At 50.4% G+C, this 18,794-nt stretch overlaps 1 protein-coding gene across 1 annotated transcript in view; it reads left to right on the top strand.

Moving 5' to 3' along the window:
- Window positions 1–18,794, top strand: part of TMC8 (transmembrane channel like 8) — a 72,023-nt gene that overhangs the window by 26,559 nt on the left and 26,670 nt on the right. Inside the window, exons 5-8 of the mRNA XM_068264304.1 lie at window positions 5,635–5,708; window positions 5,837–5,976; window positions 7,402–7,549; window positions 9,335–9,505. Of these exons, the coding sequence (XP_068120405.1) occupies window positions 5,635–5,708; window positions 5,837–5,976; window positions 7,402–7,549; window positions 9,335–9,505 (533 nt within the window). The remainder of the gene's footprint in view (window positions 1–5,634; window positions 5,709–5,836; window positions 5,977–7,401; window positions 7,550–9,334; window positions 9,506–18,794) is intronic.

Here is an 18,794-nt window from a genome sequence, read left to right as displayed (position 1 = left end):
CCAGAATGCGGAGCACCGGCCGCGTGGGGCTCCGCACCCTGACTATACCAGCCCGCATGGTCCATGGATTCGGGGGTCTCAGAAGGGGAGGGGCAGCCAAGCTTTCCCCTCCCCCTCCGAGCCCTTGTCCAATCCAAGGACAAGGGGCTCTTCTCCACCTCCGATGGGCGGTGGAGGTGGAGGCCGCGATTTCCTGGGGGGGGGGGGGGGTTCATGGTGGCATCTGGGAGTCCCCTTTAAAAAGGGGTCCCCCAGATGCCCACCCCCCCCTCCCAGGAGAAATGAGTATAGAGGTACTTGTACCCCTTACCCATTTCCTTTAAGAGTTAAAAGTAAATAAACACACAAACACATAGAAAAAGTATTTTAATTGAACAAAAAACATAACCACGAAAAAAGTCCTTTAATATTCTTAATTAACCATTAATACTTACCTGTCCCTTTAAAAGCCAATTCCCACGCAATATCCTCGGAAATATACTAATCAGTTACAATGTAACAAAGTTGTTACAATGTAACAACTTTGTTACATTGTAACTCCACCGCACCCGACGTCACTCGCCGCTCACCCGCCGGCCGCCGCATACATGCTAAGTCCCCGCCGGCTCCCACCGTCCACTCCGCCCACACCTGTCACCTATATACATGCTGGCACCCATGGGTGCCAGCATGTATATAGGTGACATGTGGGAGAGGCGGGGAGGGCAGCGAGAGCCGGCGGGACTTAGCGTCCTGCACCCGACAGAGCTCTGAGCTATATAGCTCAGAGCTCTCTAAAGCATCTTTGTATTTGGGCTCCAAGGAGCCCCATTGGTCCTTAGCAGACCAATGGGGTTCCTTCAAATCAGAAGGAACCCCATTGGTCTGCTAAGGACCAATGGGGCTCCTTGGAGCCCAAATACAAAGATGCTTTAGAGAGCTCTGAGCTATATAGCTCAGAGCTCTGTCGGGTGCAGGACGCTAAGTCCCGCCGGCTCTCGCTGCCCTCCCCGCCTCTCCCACATGTCACCTATATACATGCTGGCACCCATGGGTGCCAGCATGTATATGGGTGACAGGTGTGGGGGCGGAGTGGACGGCGGGAGCCGGCGGGGACTTAGCGTTAGTGTATGCGGCGGCCGGCGGGTGAGCGGCGAGTGACGTCGGGTGCAGTGGAGTTACAAAGTAACAAAGTTGTTACATTGTAACAACTTTGTTACATTGTAACTGATTAGTATATTTCCGAGGATATTGCGTGGGAACTGGCTTTTAAAGGGACAGGTAAGTATTAATGGTTAATTAAGAATATTAAAGGACTTTTTTCGTGGTTATGTTTTTTGTTCAATTAAAATACTTTTTCTATGTGTTTGTGTGTTTATTTACTTTTAACTCTTAAAGGAAATGGGTAAGGGGTACAAGTACCTCTATACTCATTTCTCCTGGGAGGGGGGGTGGGCATCTGGGGGACCCCTTTTTAAAGGGGACTCCCAGATGCCACCATGAACCCCCCCAGGAAATCGCGGCCTCCACCTCCACCTCCCATCGGAGGTGGAGAAGAGCCCCTTGTCCTCGGATTGGACAAGGGCTCGGAGGGGGAGGGGAAAGCTTGGCTGCCCCTCCCCTTCCGAGACCCCCCAATCCATGGACCATGCGGGCTGGTATAGTCAGGGTGCGGAGCCCCACGCGGCCGGTGCTCCGCATTCTGGCTATCCCAGTCTGCATAGGGGACAAGGGGCGAAAGAGGTCTGGGAGGGGGGACCCCACGTCGTTTTTTTTTATATTTCCCACACTCAGAACGAAGTAAGTAAAACTCTTCCCACTTGGGGGAATCTATGAAAATAAAACACTATTGTTACCTGTGCAAAAAAAAACTGACATTTTCCGCATTTAAAAGACATTTTTGCCCTTGAAACTTAAAAATCGATTTTCTCAAAAACTATAAGGTCTTTTTGAAAAAAATGTTTTTCCTCTTATTCCCACTGATCCCCTTAATATACCCTGTGAATTTGGTGTTCCTAAATTTTAAGCAGGCTTTGCTACTAACCGTTAAAGTCGGCGGTTTTTTAAATGTATATATTTTTCCTTTGAAACTTTAACATCGATTTTCTCAAAAACTTTAAGGTCTTTTTGAAAAAAAAATTTTTCCTCTTATTCCTTCTGATCTCCTTAATAGAGTTGGGTCGAACCTCCGATTTTAGGTTCGCGAACCGGGTTCGCGAACTTCCGCGGAAGGTTCGGTTCGCGTTAAAGTTCGCGAACCGCAATAGACTTCAATGGGGATGCGAACTTTGAAAAAAAAAAAAATTATGCTGGCCACAAAAGTGATGGAAAAGATGTTTCGAGGGGTCTAACACCTGGAGGGGGGCATGGCGGAGTGGGATACACGCCAAAAGTCCCCGGGAAAAATCTGGATTTGACGCAAAGCAGCGTTTTAAGGGCAGAAATCACATTGAATGCTAAATGACAGGCCTAAAGTGCTTTAAAACATCTTGCATGTGTATACATCAATTAGGTAGTGTAATTAAGGTACTGCTTCACACTGACACACCAAACTCACTGTGTAACGCACCGCAAACAGCTGTTTGTGTAGTGACGGCAGTGGCAGGTTCACTGAACAGGAATACAGTGGTGGGTTCACAGAACAGGTATGCAGTGGCAGGTTCACTGAACAAGTATGCAGATGTGGGTTCACAGAACAGGTATGCAGTGGTGGGTTCACAGAACAGGTATGCAGTGGTGGGTTCACAGTACAGGTATGCAGTGGTGGGTTCTCAGAACAGGTATGCAGTGGCAGGTTCACTGAACAGGTATGCAGTGGTGGGTTCACAGAACAGGTATGCAGTGGTGGGTTCACAGTACAGGTATGCAGTGGTGGGTTCACAGAACAGGTATGCAGTGGTGGGTTCACAGAACAGGTATGCAGTGGTGGGTTCACAGAACAGGTATGCAGTGGTGGGTTCACAGAACAGGTATGCAGTGGTGGGTTCACAGAACAGGTATGCAGTGGCAGGTTCACTTAACAGAACAGGTATGCAGCCAGGAACAAGCTAAGCCTAACTAATCTTTCCCTATGAGAGACAGTCTGCAGCAGCTCGCCCTACTCTTACTAACGCAGGCACACGAGTGAGCGTAATGGCCGCCGCTGCATGCCTTTTATAAGGAATGGGAGTGGCTCCAGGGGCTAGTGTAGCCTAATTGGCTACACTGGGCCTGCTGACTGTGATGTAGAGGGTCAAAGTTGACCCTCATGGTGCATTATGGGGCGAATCGAACTTCCGCAAAAGTTCGCCTGCGGGACGCGAACGCGAACCACTGAAGTTCGCATGGAACCGTTCGCAGGCGAACCGTTCGGCCCAACTCTACTCCTTAATATATTCTCCAAATTTGAGGCTCTAAGCACTTAAGGGGGCTTTGCTATTAACCCTTAAAGTCGGCGGCTACCTAACATTGATCCATGCGTCAACTTTTCCGCTTGGCAGCATGACCTTACGCATTAATTGCTAGTAGGAATTTATGCATAAGCCAATAACGTAACAACCTGAATTACGGTATTCTTACGCGTAATAGCGTAAGGGCTATGCGTAATTACAGACATGTACCGTAAATGAATGTCTACGCCATAAGCGTAATTCCGTAATGCGTAATAGCGTAAAATTACGCGTAATGATCCGTAAGCGTAGTTTTTTCTATTACGCCCAGCACTGGCTACTATGGCCCGGCGACAATATCGGCTTGAAAACTGCCACGGCCTGCACTCTCGCCATGGTTCACACCAGTCCAGCACGGCCGTCACTACACAAACAGCTGTTTGCAGTGCGTTACACAGTGAGTTTGGTGTGTCAGTGTGAAGTAGTATTCTCATTACACTCCCTGATTGATGTATACACATGCAAGATGTCTTAAAGCACTTTAGGCCTGCCATTTAGCATTCAATGTGATTTCTGCCCTTAAAACGCTGCTTTGCGTCAAATCCAGATTTTTCCCGGGGACTTTTGGCGTCTATCCCACTCATCCATGCAAAAACTCAGATGTTAGACCCCTTGAAACATCTTTTCCATCATTTTTGTGGCCAGCATAAGTGTTTCTAGTTTTCAAAGTTCGCCTCCCCATTGAAGTATATTGCGGTTCGCGAAAGTCAGCGTGAACCAAACTTTTGCGGAAGTTCGCATTCGCGGTTCGCGAACCGAAAATCGGAGGTTCGGGCCATCTCTATCCATCACATGCCTCTATGTCCACCTTGCTCTTTTCTGGGTCCCTCCTGGCCGCTGCATCCCCTTCTTGAAATTGCCAACAAAGCACTTGTCGGCAGCTTGAGAAGGGAAGGGTGTCCTTTCAGGTGTTCAGAACGCCCATTCTATGTGCCCTATACTGCCTCGACCCGCCCCTTCTCCACCTCTGTGTGCTCTGCACTGCCTCTCCCCACCCCTTCTCTGCCTCTGTGTGCCCTGCACGGCCTCTCCCCGCCCCATCTCCTCCCCTTCTCTGCCTCTGTGTGCCCTGCACTGCCTACCCCCGCCCCTTCTCCTCCCCTTTTCCACCTCTGTGTGTCCTGCAATGCCTCTCCCCGCCCCTTTTCCGCCTCTGTGTGCCCTGCACTGCTTCTCCCTGCCCCTTCTCCTCCTCTTCTCCGCCTCTGTGTGCCCTGCACTGCCTCTCCCCACCTTTTCTCCTCCCCTTTTCCGCCTCTGTGTGCTCTGCACTTCCTCTCCCTGCCCCATCTCCTCCCCTTTTCCGCCTCTGTGTGCTCTGCACTGCCTCTTCCCGCCCCTGCTTCGCCTCTGTGTGCCCTGCACTGCCTCTCCCCACCCCTTCTCCTGCTCTTCTATGCCTCTTTGTGCCCTTCACTGCCCCTTCTCCTCCTCTTCTCCGCCTCTGTGTACCCTGCACTGCCTCTCCCCGCCTTTTCTCCTCCCCTTTTCCGCCTCTGTGTGCTCTGCACTGCCTCTCCCTGCCCCATCTCCTCCCCTTTTCCACCTCTGTGTGCTCTGCACTGCCTCTCCCTGCCCCTTCTTCGCCTCTGTGTGCCCTGCCTCTCCCCGCCCCTTCTTCTCCCCTTCTCCGCCTCTATGTGCCCTGCAAATTTGGAGAGCGGGATGGATGTGATTTGGAAGAAGATTCCAGAGCAGGGATGAGGCATGTTGGAGATCCTGTAAATGTGAATACGAGGAGGTGAAGAGGGTCTTCCTCATTCGCGTCTTTACGTGCAATACAGCGGCAACCACATGGGATGCAAATAAGGAAAAAGAGTGCTGAGACAGCGCCAGACAGGTATTAATGTACTGGGGGGTAAGAGGAATGTTCCACCTACATTTAGGGGGGGAACACCTGGGAGTTTCCCTCGCTTTTTTAAATGTTCACGATTATTGCACCCCATTACCGCTGCGCACCTGATCAAGCATGTCAGCCCGAGAATTTCCAGCATGACTGATGATCGACACATGTGACCAATTCAGCCCAAAATTGGTTGAATTTTCGATTGGGCATGCTCTTGGTGGCACCGATTTTCACCAATAATAATTATCGAATCTGATGGCCGATCGGTCGCCAAGTCTACAGATGTATGTCCACCTGCAGGCTCCTTTCAGAGACTACTCTCCATAATACCTCTCATCATGTTATATTTGTGACAGTATCTTCTATATCTCCCCTCTGCAGGCCCTTGTGGGAACGCCTCCTCCTTTCCACGTAGATCCGTCCATAATGCGATGCTGGCTGTATTCACCGGAGAGGTGAGTGACACAATACACAAACAACCATCATAATAGGAACATTACTGGTTCAGAATTGTGGAAAGACCATAGAGTAGGTCTTTATCTCACATAATAACACCCTCTATAATCTTTCACTTCCACTCCAGGGATTCATGGAGGACACCTTCCTCTTCTATGGACATTATAGGACGAAGGTGACTGAAGACTCTTCATTCAATGTCAGCCTGGCTTATCTGCTAACACCTGTCATCTTCCTGTCCATCTGTAGCCTGGGCCTTCTCCAATGGTAGGAGCATGACTTACCTCTGTCCGTCTGTAGCCTAGACCTTCTCCAATAGTAGGAGCATGACTTACCTCTGTCCGTCTGTAGCCTGGGTTTTCTCCAATTGTAGGAGCATGACTTACCTCTGTCCGTCTGTAGCCTGGGTTTTCCCCAATGGTAGGAGCATGACTTACCTCTGTCCGTCTGTAGCCTGGGCGTTCTCCAATGGTAGGAGCATGAGTTACCTCTGTCCATCTGTAGCCTGGGTCTTCTCCAATGGTAGGAGCATGACTTACCTCTGTCCATCTGTAGCCTGGGCCTTCTCCAATGGTAGGAACGTGACTTACCTCTGTTCATCTGTAGCCTGGGCCTTCTCCAATGGTAGGAACGTGACTTACCTCTGTTCATCTGTAGCCTGAGCCTTCTCCAATGGTAGGAACGTGACTTACCTCTGTTCATCTGTAGCCTGAGCCTTCTCCAATGGTAGGAACGTGACTTACCTCTGTTCATCTGTAGCCTGGGCCTTCTCCAATGGTAGGAACGTGACTTACCTCTGTTCATCTGTAGCCTGGGCCTTCTCCAGTGGTAGGAACGTGACTTACCTCTGTCCATCTGTAGCCTGGGCCTTCTCCAATGGTAGGAGCATGTCTTACCTCTGTCCGTCTGTAGCCTGGGCCTTCTCCAATGGTAGGAGCATGACTTACCTCTGTCCATCTGTAGCCTGGGCCTTCTCCAATGGTAGGAGCATGACTTACCTCTGTCCGTCTGTAGCCTGGGTTTTCGCCAATGAAAATGAAAAATTGATACATGGGATGGAAGGTCTCACTTACCAAGAAAGGTTAGATAAACTGGGTTTATTTAGTCTAGAGAAAAGACGCCTTAGAGGGGATCTAATTAACATGTGTAAATACATTAGAAGGACAATATAATAGCTTGGCGGATGAGCTTTTCCCCCCCAGGCCTTTAAAAAGGACTAGAGGACATGATCTGTGCATGGAGGAAAAATGTTTTAGCCATTTATTTAGGAAAGGGTTCTTTACAGTAAGAGTGATTAAGATTTGGAATGCATTGCCACAGGAAGTCGTTATGGCAAACTCTATATCTGCATGTAAAGGGAGCTTAGATGCTTTCCTTGCGTTGAAAGACATCCATGGCTATAATCACTTGGTAATGCTTAATGATGTTGATCCAGGGATTTTATCTGATTGCCATCTGGAGTCGGGAAGGAATTTTTTCCCTTTTGGGGCTAATTGGAGCATGCCTTGTAAGGGTTTTTTGCCTTCTTCTGGATCAACAGGGATATGTGAGGGAGCAGGCTGGTGTTGTACTTTGTTCTCTGGTTGAACTCAATGGACATATGTCTTTTTTCAACCCAAATAACTATGTATACTATGTATATTGCTTTTGTAATGACTCTTACCCATGCTCCTTTTATATTTACACTCTCAGCACTGTGAAAGGAATAACGGAGAGGCGCATGCGGAGTCGGGACTACCGGACCCCCATCAGCAGCCGCGTTTTTGCCGGGTGGGATTTCTGCATACGGGAAGATGAGACGTCCCAGCTACGGCAACAGAGCCTCAGCTATGAGTTCAAGGTGAGCTGTGCTAGGGTGGAAGGTGTGCTGACCAGAGATAACCAATCAGCTTTCAAGGTTCATCTTCCAAGCCCGAGAAAGGGAGTGGCAGCATGTGATTGGTTGTTGTGGGCAGGGGCTCCACAACAAACCGTGTGGTCCCATGAAACTTTGATGAATGGTCACACCCCTTCTCTTACCTACCCCTGGTGACCTTCCCAGCCTGGGGGCCATCTCACAAGCTTCATAACAAGTGTGGCCACAAAACACCTGATGTGAAGTATCGGAGAAAGAGACGGTTAGTAGTTGGGGCTCTCGCACCTCTGGGCCCCCCTAGTTATGCCCCTGGTTGTGGACAACACAGACCCTCTCTGTTATTCTAGGTTTTACCTTTCATCAACCTTCATGCCTAAACCACATTTTAACAATCTAAAGCAGGGGTGTCAAACTGAAATACAAAGTGGGCTGAAACAGTACACTGAGACCAAGTCGCGGGCCAACAACACTGTCTAGTGCTCCCTCCCTACCTTATAAAGTTCCATGGTGTCTAGTGGCCCTCTTCCTTCTCCTATACAGTTCCCGGCTGTCTGGTGACCACCCTCCCTCTCCTATACAGCTCCTTAGTGTCTAATGCTTTCCCCTGAGACCAAGTCGCGGGCCAACCTTACTGTCTAGTGACCACCTCCATCCCTTATAAAGTTCCCTGGTGTCTAATGGCCCTCCTCCCTCCCCTATACAGTTCCCTGGTGTCTAGTGTTCCCCTCCCTCCCCTATACCATGGGTGCCCATTAGGTAGATCGCGAACTACCGGTAGATCGCGAAGGAATTCATGGTAGATCCCGGCCCCACTACATTTTCCATTCTGTATGTACAAGTGTGTTCCTAAAATTGTACATAGGTAAATTATTTTGATTTGATAATTTTTTAAAGTAGCTCACAAGCCAAAAAAGTGTGGGCACCTCTGCCCTATACAGTTCCCTGGTGTTTAGAGGCCTCCTCCCTCACCTATACAGTTCCCTGCCGTCTAGTGGTCTCCACCCTCCCCGATACAGTTCCCTGGTGTCTAGTGGTCTCCACCCTCCCCTATACAGTTCCCTGGTGTCTAGAGGCCCCCTCCCTCCCCTATACAGTTCCCCGGTGTCTAGCGGCCCTCCTCCCTCCCCTATACAGTTCACCGGTGTCTAGCGGCCCTCCTCCCTCCCCTATACAGTTCCCTGGTGTCTAGAGGCCCTCTCCCTCCCCTATACAGTTCCCTGGTGTCTAGAGGCCCTCTCCCTCCCCTATACAGTTCCCTGGTGTCTAGTGCTTTCACCCTCCCTCCTCCATATGGTTTCCCTGGTGATCTAGGGCTTTACCTCCAATATAGCCTCCCTGGTGGTTAGAGTGGACCAAACATAATGCACAGCTGGGAACCACTTGGGGGACAAATTTGATGGCCCTGAGGGCCAGATTTGGCCCGCGGGCCAGAGTTTGACATGTATGATCTAGAGGAATGAAGAATGCCACAGAGCAGCCAGCTGGTGCATTTTAGTATGAAATGAGTACTAATAAAACTATAGCCGGAAACTGATTGGTTGATGTTGGACACATTTACATTTCCCCAGGCCTTGCAGTCATGTGATCCAAGAAGCATAAGCTGGTTCATGTGCAAAAGTACGCTAGCCTGGATCATCCAATCAGAATTCACACTGTACTTTGTTTTAATTTCTCCAGGTTACCGCCCCCGCCACATTGTCCTTGTCCTCTGGGTTCGCTGAGTAAGCCCAATGACCCATTCTTTGTTTTTGTTATTTTCTTTTCTTACAGACCCACCTGGCGGAAGAGCGCTGGTATTGGGAGAAAGCACATTATTCCCTTGGCAGGAGAGCTCACATTCTCATCCTACGGCTTCTGCTGAACTGCTTTGTGCTGGCTCTGATGGCGGGGGGCTTCTATGTCATATATCTTGCCACAAACATCTCCCAGGATTATCAGGAGGTGAGCAGAGCCGCGTATATATCCTACTCTTCAGCCGAAGAACACAAATATACAGACCGCCTATGGAATCATTATTATTATTCAGCTATAGAACGCAAACATCAATAACGCTGTGCAAATAAACAGTGTATAGCGAATAGAGATGGCCTGAACGGTTCGCCAGCGAACGGGAACCGGCTAACTTCCGGGGTTCGCGTTCGCGGAGAACCGCAAACTTTTCTGGAAGTTCGATTCGCCCCCATAGTGCATCATTAGTGTCAACTTTGACCCTCTACATCAGTCAGCAGGCACATTGTAGGCAATCGGGCTACACTCCCTCCTGGAGCCCCACCCTTGTTATAAAAGGCACACAGCGTCAGGCATTTTACTCACTAATGTGGCTGCAGTAATTAGAGAAGGGAGAGCTGCTGCTGCAGAGAGAGGTATAGGGAAAGCTTATTTAGGCTCTTGTAGGCTTGTTAGCTTGCTCCTTGCTGATTCTTATTGCTGAAGAAGCACCCCTCAGCAGCTCTTTTGAGAGCTAATCTTGTTCTTGTGATCTATTTTTTCTTTTTTTGTGTGTGTGTGTCCCACTGACACTTGTGTTGCATAGACAGCCTTGGTAATTCCTACTGTGCCACTGCCAGGCCCAGCACATTCAGTGACTACCTCTGTGTGTGACAGGCAGCTGCACATTTGTAATCCCAATCACTGCACCTGTTCACTGTTCAGTGCACCTACCTACCTACCTACCTACCTACCTACGTGAGCGCACGCATTGTTAATACCACCAGTCATTGCACCTGTTCACAGTACCTGTGTGTGTGTGTGTGTGTGCGTGTGTGTGCGTGTGCGTGTGTGTGTGTGTGTATGACAGGCAGCTGCACATTTGTAATCTCAATCACTGCACCTGTTCACTGTTCAGTGCACCCACCTACATGAGTGCACGCATTGTTAATACCACCAGTCATTGCACCTGTTCACGGTACCTGTGTGTGTGTGTGACAGGTGCACATTTGTAATACAAATCACTGCAGTGCATACCTGTAACCCGTTCAGTGCACCTACGTGAGCGCAAGCAGTGTAATATACCACCAGTCATGGTACTTTTGTGTGACAGGTGCACATTTGTAATTCCAATCACTGCACCTGTTCACTGTTCAGTGCACCTACCTACCTACGTGAGTGCAAGCAGTGTAATATACCACCAGTCATTGCAACTGTTCACGGTACCTATGTGTGACAGCTGCACATTTGTAATACCAATCCCTGCATACCTGTTCACTGCACCTGTGTGACAGCTGCACATTGTATTGTAATACCAGTCACTGCATACCTTTCACTGCACCTGTGGGACCACACGCTGTTTAGTATACCAGTCCGTGCATACCTGTTAACTGCACCTGTGTGACAGCTGCACATTATATTGTAATACAAGTCACTGCATACCTTTCACTGCACCTGTGTGACCGCATGCTATTTAGTATACCAGTCCATGCATACCTGTTAACTGCACCTGTGTGACAGCTGCACATTGTATTGTAATACCAGTCACTGCTAACTTTCACTGTACCTGTGTGACTGCACATTGTATTAGTCAAGTCAGTGCATACCGTTCACTTCATCCCCCCCGATATGCACAAAACAACAGGCAGAGGCAGACTCAGAGGCAGGTCACCCAGCAGGTCTGTTCGAGGTCATGCTGACGTGATTTCGTGTGGCCCTGCCCCAAAACAGGGCTCAGAAGAACCTATGTACAACTCCCAAGATTGTCAGAACGTGGTTGACTATTTAACACAGAACACCTCATCTTCCGCATCCACCAGCACTATTCCAAGTACCACATCCGCTACATTTGACACTTCGCATCAGTTATTTGGTGGGGAAATCACTGATTCACAACCATTATTGTTACAACAAGATGAAGGAGCTAAGCAAGTGACACCACCTCATATGTCTGAGTTAGGCGACACTATGGACGTAAGGTGTGAGGATGATGATGAAGTACCTGCTTTTGGTGCAGTTTTGGATGTGTCTGATACAAGCAAAGCTTTGGACGATGATTATGATGATGATACTGCCATGGATATCACGTGGGATCCTAAGAGACACAATGACCAAGGGGACAGTTCAGAGGGGGAGTCAGAGAGGAGTAGGAGGAGATGAGTTGCTGAAAGAAGCAGGGGGAGCTCGTCTTCAGAAACAGCTGGTGGCAGTGTCCGGCGCCATGTATCGCCACCTATGGACAGCCAGCCAACATGCCCTTCAACGTCAGCTGCTGACGCCACTATAGTGCCCACACCCCAGGGTGGCTCAGCGGTTTGGAAATTTTTTAGTGTGTATGCCAAAGATCAGAGCAATACCATCTGCACTCTCTGCCACCAAAAATTGAGCCATGGAAAGGCCAACACCCACGTAGGGACAACTGCCTTACAAAGGCACATGCAGAAATGGCACAAACTGCAATGGGAAGAGCACCAGAGGAAAAGCAGCACACAAAAGCAAAGCCACCCTCCTTCTCCTCCTCCTTCAGGTGCATCATCTTCAGGCGCTTTCTCCCTTGCACCTTCACAATCACAGCCTCCCTCCTCCACTCTGCCTCTCACCTTGAGCGGTTCCTGCTCCTCTGCCCACAGCAGTAACCAGGTGTTCGTGAGGAAAATCTTTGAGCGGAAGAAGCCAATGTCTGCCAGTCACCCCCTTGCCCGGCGTCTCACAGCTGGCTTGGCAGAACTGTTATCCCGCCAGCTGTTACAATACCAGCTGGTGGACTCTGAGGCCTTCCGAAAAATGTGTGGCCATTGGGACACCGCAGTGGAAGATACCAAATATTTCTCCCAAAAAGGCAAAGCCCAAACACTACCATGAAGTTGAGAGGCAAGTGGTGTCATCTCTGGCACACAGCGTTGGGTCAAGGGTCCATCTGACCACGGATGCCTGGTCTGCCAAGCACGGTCAGGGCAGGTACATTACTTACACAGCCCATTGGGTCAACCTGGTGACCGCTGGCAAGCAGGGAGTATGTGGCTGTGCAGCGGACCTAGTGACACCTCCACGGCTTGCAGGCACGCCTCCTGCCACCTCCTCTCCTCCTGCTACATCCTCTTTGCTGTCGTCCTCCTCCTCCTTGGCTAAGTGGCAGTTCAACTCTACTGGTGCTGTGATCTCCTCTCCAGCTACACAGCCCCAGCTCCCCCCCAGGGCCTATGCTGCATGCCAGGTACGATGGTGTCACGCCATCTTAGACATGTCTTGCTCTCCTGGCTGTTCTGAACAAACATTAGGATCAGAGGCTGACCCCGCACCAACTGGAGATCGGCAAAGTGGTGTGTGACAATGGCAGCAATCTCATTTCGGCTTTGAATTTGGGAAAGTTGACACATGTACCCTACATAGCACATGTGCTCAATCTCGTAATTCAGAGATTTGTGTCTAAGTACCCAGGCTTACAGGACGTCCTCAAGTAGTCCAGGAAGGTGTGTGGGCATTTCAAGCGGTCTTACAAGGCCATGGCATGCTTTGCCGATATTCAGCGGAGAAACAACTTGCCAGTGAGACGCTTGATTTGCGATAGCCCGACTCGCTGGAATTCATCCCTCCTTATGTTCGACCGCCTGCTAGAACAGGAGAAAGCCGTCAATCAATATCTCTACAACTACAGTCAAAGGACACAGTCTGGAGAGATGGGGATGTTCTGGCCGAAGTACTGAACACTCATGCAAAATGCCTGCAGGCTCATGCGGCAGTTTGAGGAGGTGACAAACCTGATGAGTCGCAGTGAAGGCGCCATCAGCGACTTGATTTCATATGTCTTCTTCCTGGAGCATGCCGTGCATAGAGTGGTGGATCAAGCTGTGGAGGAGCGTGTACAGGAACAGGAGGAAGAGTTGTAAGATCAATTCTCAACAGAAGCAGATGATTTCTCAACACCTGCGGCAACACAGAGGGGGGAGGAGGAGGTAGAGGAAGAGTCGTGTGGGGAAGAGGAGTCAGATGATGAGGAAGGTGATGTTTTGGAGGAGGAGGATGAGGTGGAAGAACAACCGCAGCAGGTATTGCAGGGGGCTTGTGCTGCTCAACTTTCCTGTGGTATTGTTTGTGGCAGGGGGGAGGAGGAGAACTTAGCTGACATCACTGAGGAAGAGCAAGATTAGATGGATAGTACATCTGCATCCAACTTTGTGCAGATGGCGTCTTTCATGCTGTTTAGCCTGTTAAAGGACCCCCGCATAAATAAAACTCAAGGGGAATGAGCTGTACTGGGTGGCCACGCTACTAGACCCTCGGTATAGGCACAAAGTGGCGGAGATGTTTCCAAATCACCAGAAGGCAGAAAGGATGCAGCACTTTCAGAACAAGCTGACAACTATGCTTTACAAATTGTTTGAGGGTGATGTCACAGCACAACGCAATAAAGGTACCACTGCCAGTAATCCTTCACCCATGTCCACGCAGGCAAGGACAGGACGCTCCAGGGATCTCATGGTGATGTCGGACATGCGGAAATTCTTTAGTCCAATGCAGGGGCGTTTCTAGGGTCCTTGGAGATCGGGGGCACCTGTGGGCACCAGGCGGGGAGGTATATGCGCGCGGCGTGGCCATGCGGTGAGTGGGCGTGGCCATGGGTGGGGCCAAATGTACATGAACTTAGCAGCGGTGTAAGCTACAGATAACGGGCCTGCCCATCGAAATATTGGATGGAGCCACCTGTCCTTTATTTGGATAATTTACAATCAATATAGGCATAGATCAAAGATGTATACGCACATACAATTTTGATTGGTCAATCGCTGACCCCCAATTTTACCACCCCCGTGCAGTAAGTGGGCCAACAGACAATGAATTTTATGAACAGAGCTAAAATTGGCTAATCAAAATTGTATGTGTGTACCAGGCTTTACAGCTAATACTGTACATACTGAAAGTAGCAGGGATCAGCATACAATATAGCTGGTTTACAATCAGTAAAGGCACAGAGTAACACCTTACACTGTACACACTGTAGGTAAATCAGCACACAGTGCAGGCACTAGAGAACAGTGTATACTGTACATACTGTAGGCAGCAGAATTCAGCACACTGCAGCTAGCGTGCCAAAAATATGAGGATCACGTTGTGCGGCGTGCTTATCGTGCCGCACCGAAAAATGGGTGGGCCATGGACCAGAATATAGGTGTGGTAACGGCCGGGTGGAGACAAATTTACATGAACCTAGCAGTGGTGGGACATTAGATTATGACAGTGGTGGCGAACCTTTTGGAGGCCGAGTGCCCAAACTGCAATCCAAAAGTCACTTATCTATCGCAAAGTGGCAACCGCAATTTAAACTAAATACTGTACAAACGTTTTAACTCATACATGAACATTATGGAAAATCCAAGTTGAAAATAAACTGTGAAGATAAAACAATTTCATCCATCCTACTCCTGAAAAATGTATTCATTTTTTTAGAACCTCCCAGTTTTATTTTCTGTTTTAAAAAGCTAAAAAAGTAGGTTTAATGCTATTGTCTCATATGATAAGGATTCAGCTTTTCCCATAGTCTCGCAGTTAGCAATCATGTGACCCCCAACAAGACATATTCAGCAATCATGAGGCCCCCAACAAATCAGGAGGCCCCCAACAAGACAAATTCAGCAATCATGAGGCCTCCAACAAATCATGAGGCCCCCAACAAGACAAATTCAGCAATCATGAGGCCTCCAACAAGACAAATTCAGCAGTCATGAGGCACATAAATAGACAGCATTTCACATAAATAGGCAGAATATATAATAATAATTAATATGGTAGCCCCCCAAGTTAGGTAGTGAGTGACAGGGACCCCCAGGTTAGCTAGTGAGTGACAGGCGCCTCCAGTTAGGTAGTGAAAGACAGGGACCCCGATAGTGAGTGACAGGGAGCCCCTTTAGGTAGTGAGTGAGTGCCAGGGAGCCCCTTTAGGTAGTGAGTGAGTGCCAGGGAGCCCCTTCAGGCAGTGAGTGAGTGCCAGGGAGCCCCTTCAGGCAGTGAGTGAGTGCAAGGGAAGGGAGCCCCTTCAGGCAGTGAGTGAGTGCCAGGGAGCCCCTTCAGGCAGTGAGTGAGTGCCAGGGAGCCCCTTTAGGCAGTGAGTGAGTGCCAGGGAGCCCCTTTAGGCAGTGAGTGAGTGCCAGGGAGCCCCTTCAGGCAGTGAGTGAGTGCCAGGGAGCCCCTTCAGGCAGTGAGTGAGTGCCAGGGAGCCCCTTCAGGCAGTGAGTGAGTGCCAGGGAGCCCCTTCAGGCAGTGAGTGAGTGCCAGGGAGCCCCTTCAGGCAGTGAGTGAGTGCCAGGGAGCCCCTTCAGGCAGTGAGTGAGTGTCAGGGAGCCCCTTTAGGCAGTAAGTGAGTGCCAGGGAGCCCCTTTAGGCAGTGAGTGCCAGGGAGCCCCTTCAGGCAGTGAGTGAGTGCCAGGGAGCCCCTTCAGGCAGTGAGTGAGTGCCAGGGAGCCCCTTCAGGCAGTGAGTGCCAGGGAGCCCCTTCAGGCAGTGAGTGAGTGCCAGGGAGCCCCTTCAGGCAGTGAGTGCCAGGGAGCCCCTTCAGGCAGTGAGTGCCAGGGAGCCCCTTCAGGCAGTGAGTGAGTGCCAGGGAGCCCCTTCAGGCAGTGAGTGAGTGCCAGGGAGCCCCTTCAGGCAGTGAGTGAGTGCCAGGGAGCCCCTTCAGGCAGTGAGTGAGTGCCATGGAGCCCCTTCAGGCAGTGAGTGAGTGCCAGGGAGCCCCTTCAGGCAGTGAGTGAGTGCCAGGGAGCCCCTTTAGGCAGTGAGTGAGTGCCAGGGAGCCCCTTTAGGAAGTGAGTGAGTGCCAGGGAGCCCCTTTAGGGAGTGAGTGAGTGCCAGGGAGCCCCTTTAGGCAGTGAGTGAGTGCCAGGGAGCCCCTTCAGGCAGTGAGTGAGTGCCAGGGAGCCCCTTCAGGCAGTGAGTGAGTGCCAGGGAGCCCCTTCAGGCAGTGAGTGAGTGCCAGGGAGCCCCTTCAGGCAGTGAGTGAGTGCCAGGGAGCCCCTTCAGGCAGTGAGTGAGTGCCAGGGAGCCCCTTCAGGCAGTGAGTGAGTGTCAGGGAGCCCCTTTAGGCAGTAAGTGAGTGCCAGGGAGCCCCTTTAGGCAGTGAGTGCCAGGGAGCCCCTTCAGGCAGTGAGTGAGTGCCAGGGAGCCCCTTCAGGCAGTGAGTGAGTGCCAGGGAGCCCCTTCAGGCAGTGAGTGCCAGGGAGCCCCTTCAGGCAGTGAGTGCCAGGGAGCCCCTTCAGGCAGTGAGTGCCAGGGAGACCCTTCAGGCAGTGAGTGAGTGCCAGGGAGCCCCTTCAGGCAGTGAGTGAGTGCCAGGGAGCCCCTTCAGGCAGTGAGTGAGTGCCAGGGAGCCCCTTCAGGCAGTGAGTGAGTGCCAGGGAGCCCCTTCAGGCAGTGAGTGAGTGCCAGGGAGCCCCTTCAGGCAGTGAGTGAGTGCCAGGGAGCCCCTTTAGGCAGTGAGTGAGTGCCAGGGAGCCCCTTTAGGAAGTGAGTGTGTGCCAGGGAGCCCCTTTAGGAAGTGAGTGCCAGGGAGGCCCCGCCGCCACTCCCCCCACCCCCCTTACCTCGTAGCAGACCTCAGGATCAGCGGCGACCCGACCAGTAAGAGCGGGCGCTGGACGCACCCGCTCGATATGCGGAAGTGATGTCACTTTCGCATATCAGTGCGGGCGCTGGGTCCTAGCGCCCGCACGATCAGGGCCGGATTTGTACTTTCCAGTGCCCTAGGCCTGCTGTCATCTACCGCCCCACCACCACCACCACTACCAAAAAACATTCTGACCAACACTGACTATCGATCATTGGTTTGAATGGGCTCATTTCAGTTGTGCTGCTCTGCCTCCCATTCAGCCAAGAATCAGAGGATGCTCTGTCTGCTCAATAATTCCTGCAATTTGTGCTCCTGCCCGAATGTGCACAGCAGCCAATAGTGTTCTGGGAATGCATACTTGAGAAATGACGCTGATATATGTACTTGTCAAGAATGCATAACACTATACTGGCGTTGGTTGCTGTGCACATCTGGGCAGGAGCAGAAAACTTGCGCAAGTCGCAAGTGGCCAGAGCATGCGCTGCTTCTTTGTCCTCTGTGTGACTGGCTGCATTCATAGCCACATACAGGTGACAGGGAGCGTGAGTGGCCAGAGCATGCGCTGCTTCTTTGTCCTCTGTGCGACTGGCTGCAGTCATAGCCACAAACAGGTGACAGGGAGCGTGAGTGGCCAGAGCATGCGCTGCTTCTTTGTCCTCTGTGCGACTGGCTGCAGTCAGAGCCACAAACAGGTGACAGGGAGCGTGAGTGGCCAGAGCATGCACTGCTTCTTTGTCCTCTGCGACTGGCTGCAGTCAGCGCCACAAACAGGTGACAGGGAGCGTGAGTGGCCAGAGCATGCGCTGCTTCTTTGTCCTCTGCGACTGGCTGCAGTCAGAGCCACAAACAGGTGACAGGGAGCGTGAGTGGCCAGAGCATGCACTGCTTCTTTGTCCTCTGCGACTGGCTGCAGTCAGCGCCACAAACAGGTGACAGGGAGCGTGAGTGGCCAGAGCATGCGCTGCTTCTTTGTCCTCTGTGCGACTGGCTGCAGTCATAGCCACAAACAGGTGACAGGACAGCTCAATGGAGAGAAACAGAGAACAGGTAAGTAGCAAACATCCTGTCAATACCCACTTTGGATGTTTGGTTGTAATTAGAGCGGACCTGAACTCAGAACTTCCTCTCTGCTTCAAAAGATACACAATAACATAATAACCTTTAAAAAACATTTCTTTGTTACAGCTGATACAAATCCTGCAATAAATCGGCAGTGTCTACTTCCTGCTTTCATGGAAGCAGACATACTGTTAACATCCTGTGCTTTCAAATTAGCTTACATGTTGTGGCAGTCAGGGGACACAGAAGAGATCAAATTACAACGTCAGATTAGACACAGATGAGGGGGAATTACACAGGCTCTCTAAAAAAATACAAGGTAGATTTTTCTATGTTTTCCTTCTGTCCTGTGCAAGAGTTCAGCTCCACTTTAAAGCATCTGAATGATATTTATTTATATTTGAAAAATCTATGTATCTCTTTTGAATGTTGAAAGTACATATGGTGGTTTGCTCTAACATATTGACAGTATACAGGAACAAAGTCTTAAGAAGGCTTATTCACAGAAAGATTACTTTTTTTCTTTTAAGCCAATAAATGGTATCATCCTCATTCAAAACTCTCTGCTTTCGCTGTGGCTAAAATGGTACAATGCTTTACTGCTGCAGGAAAGGAGAAGGATGCCAAACTATACAGACTAGCATAGAG

Source organism: Hyperolius riggenbachi, chromosome 12 (assembly GCF_040937935.1).
Source record: "Hyperolius riggenbachi isolate aHypRig1 chromosome 12, aHypRig1.pri, whole genome shotgun sequence".
NCBI lineage: Eukaryota > Metazoa > Chordata > Amphibia > Anura > Hyperoliidae > Hyperolius > Hyperolius riggenbachi.
The sequence above is the reverse complement of the archived record's forward strand: the minus strand, read 5'-3'. Positions and strand labels throughout refer to the sequence as shown.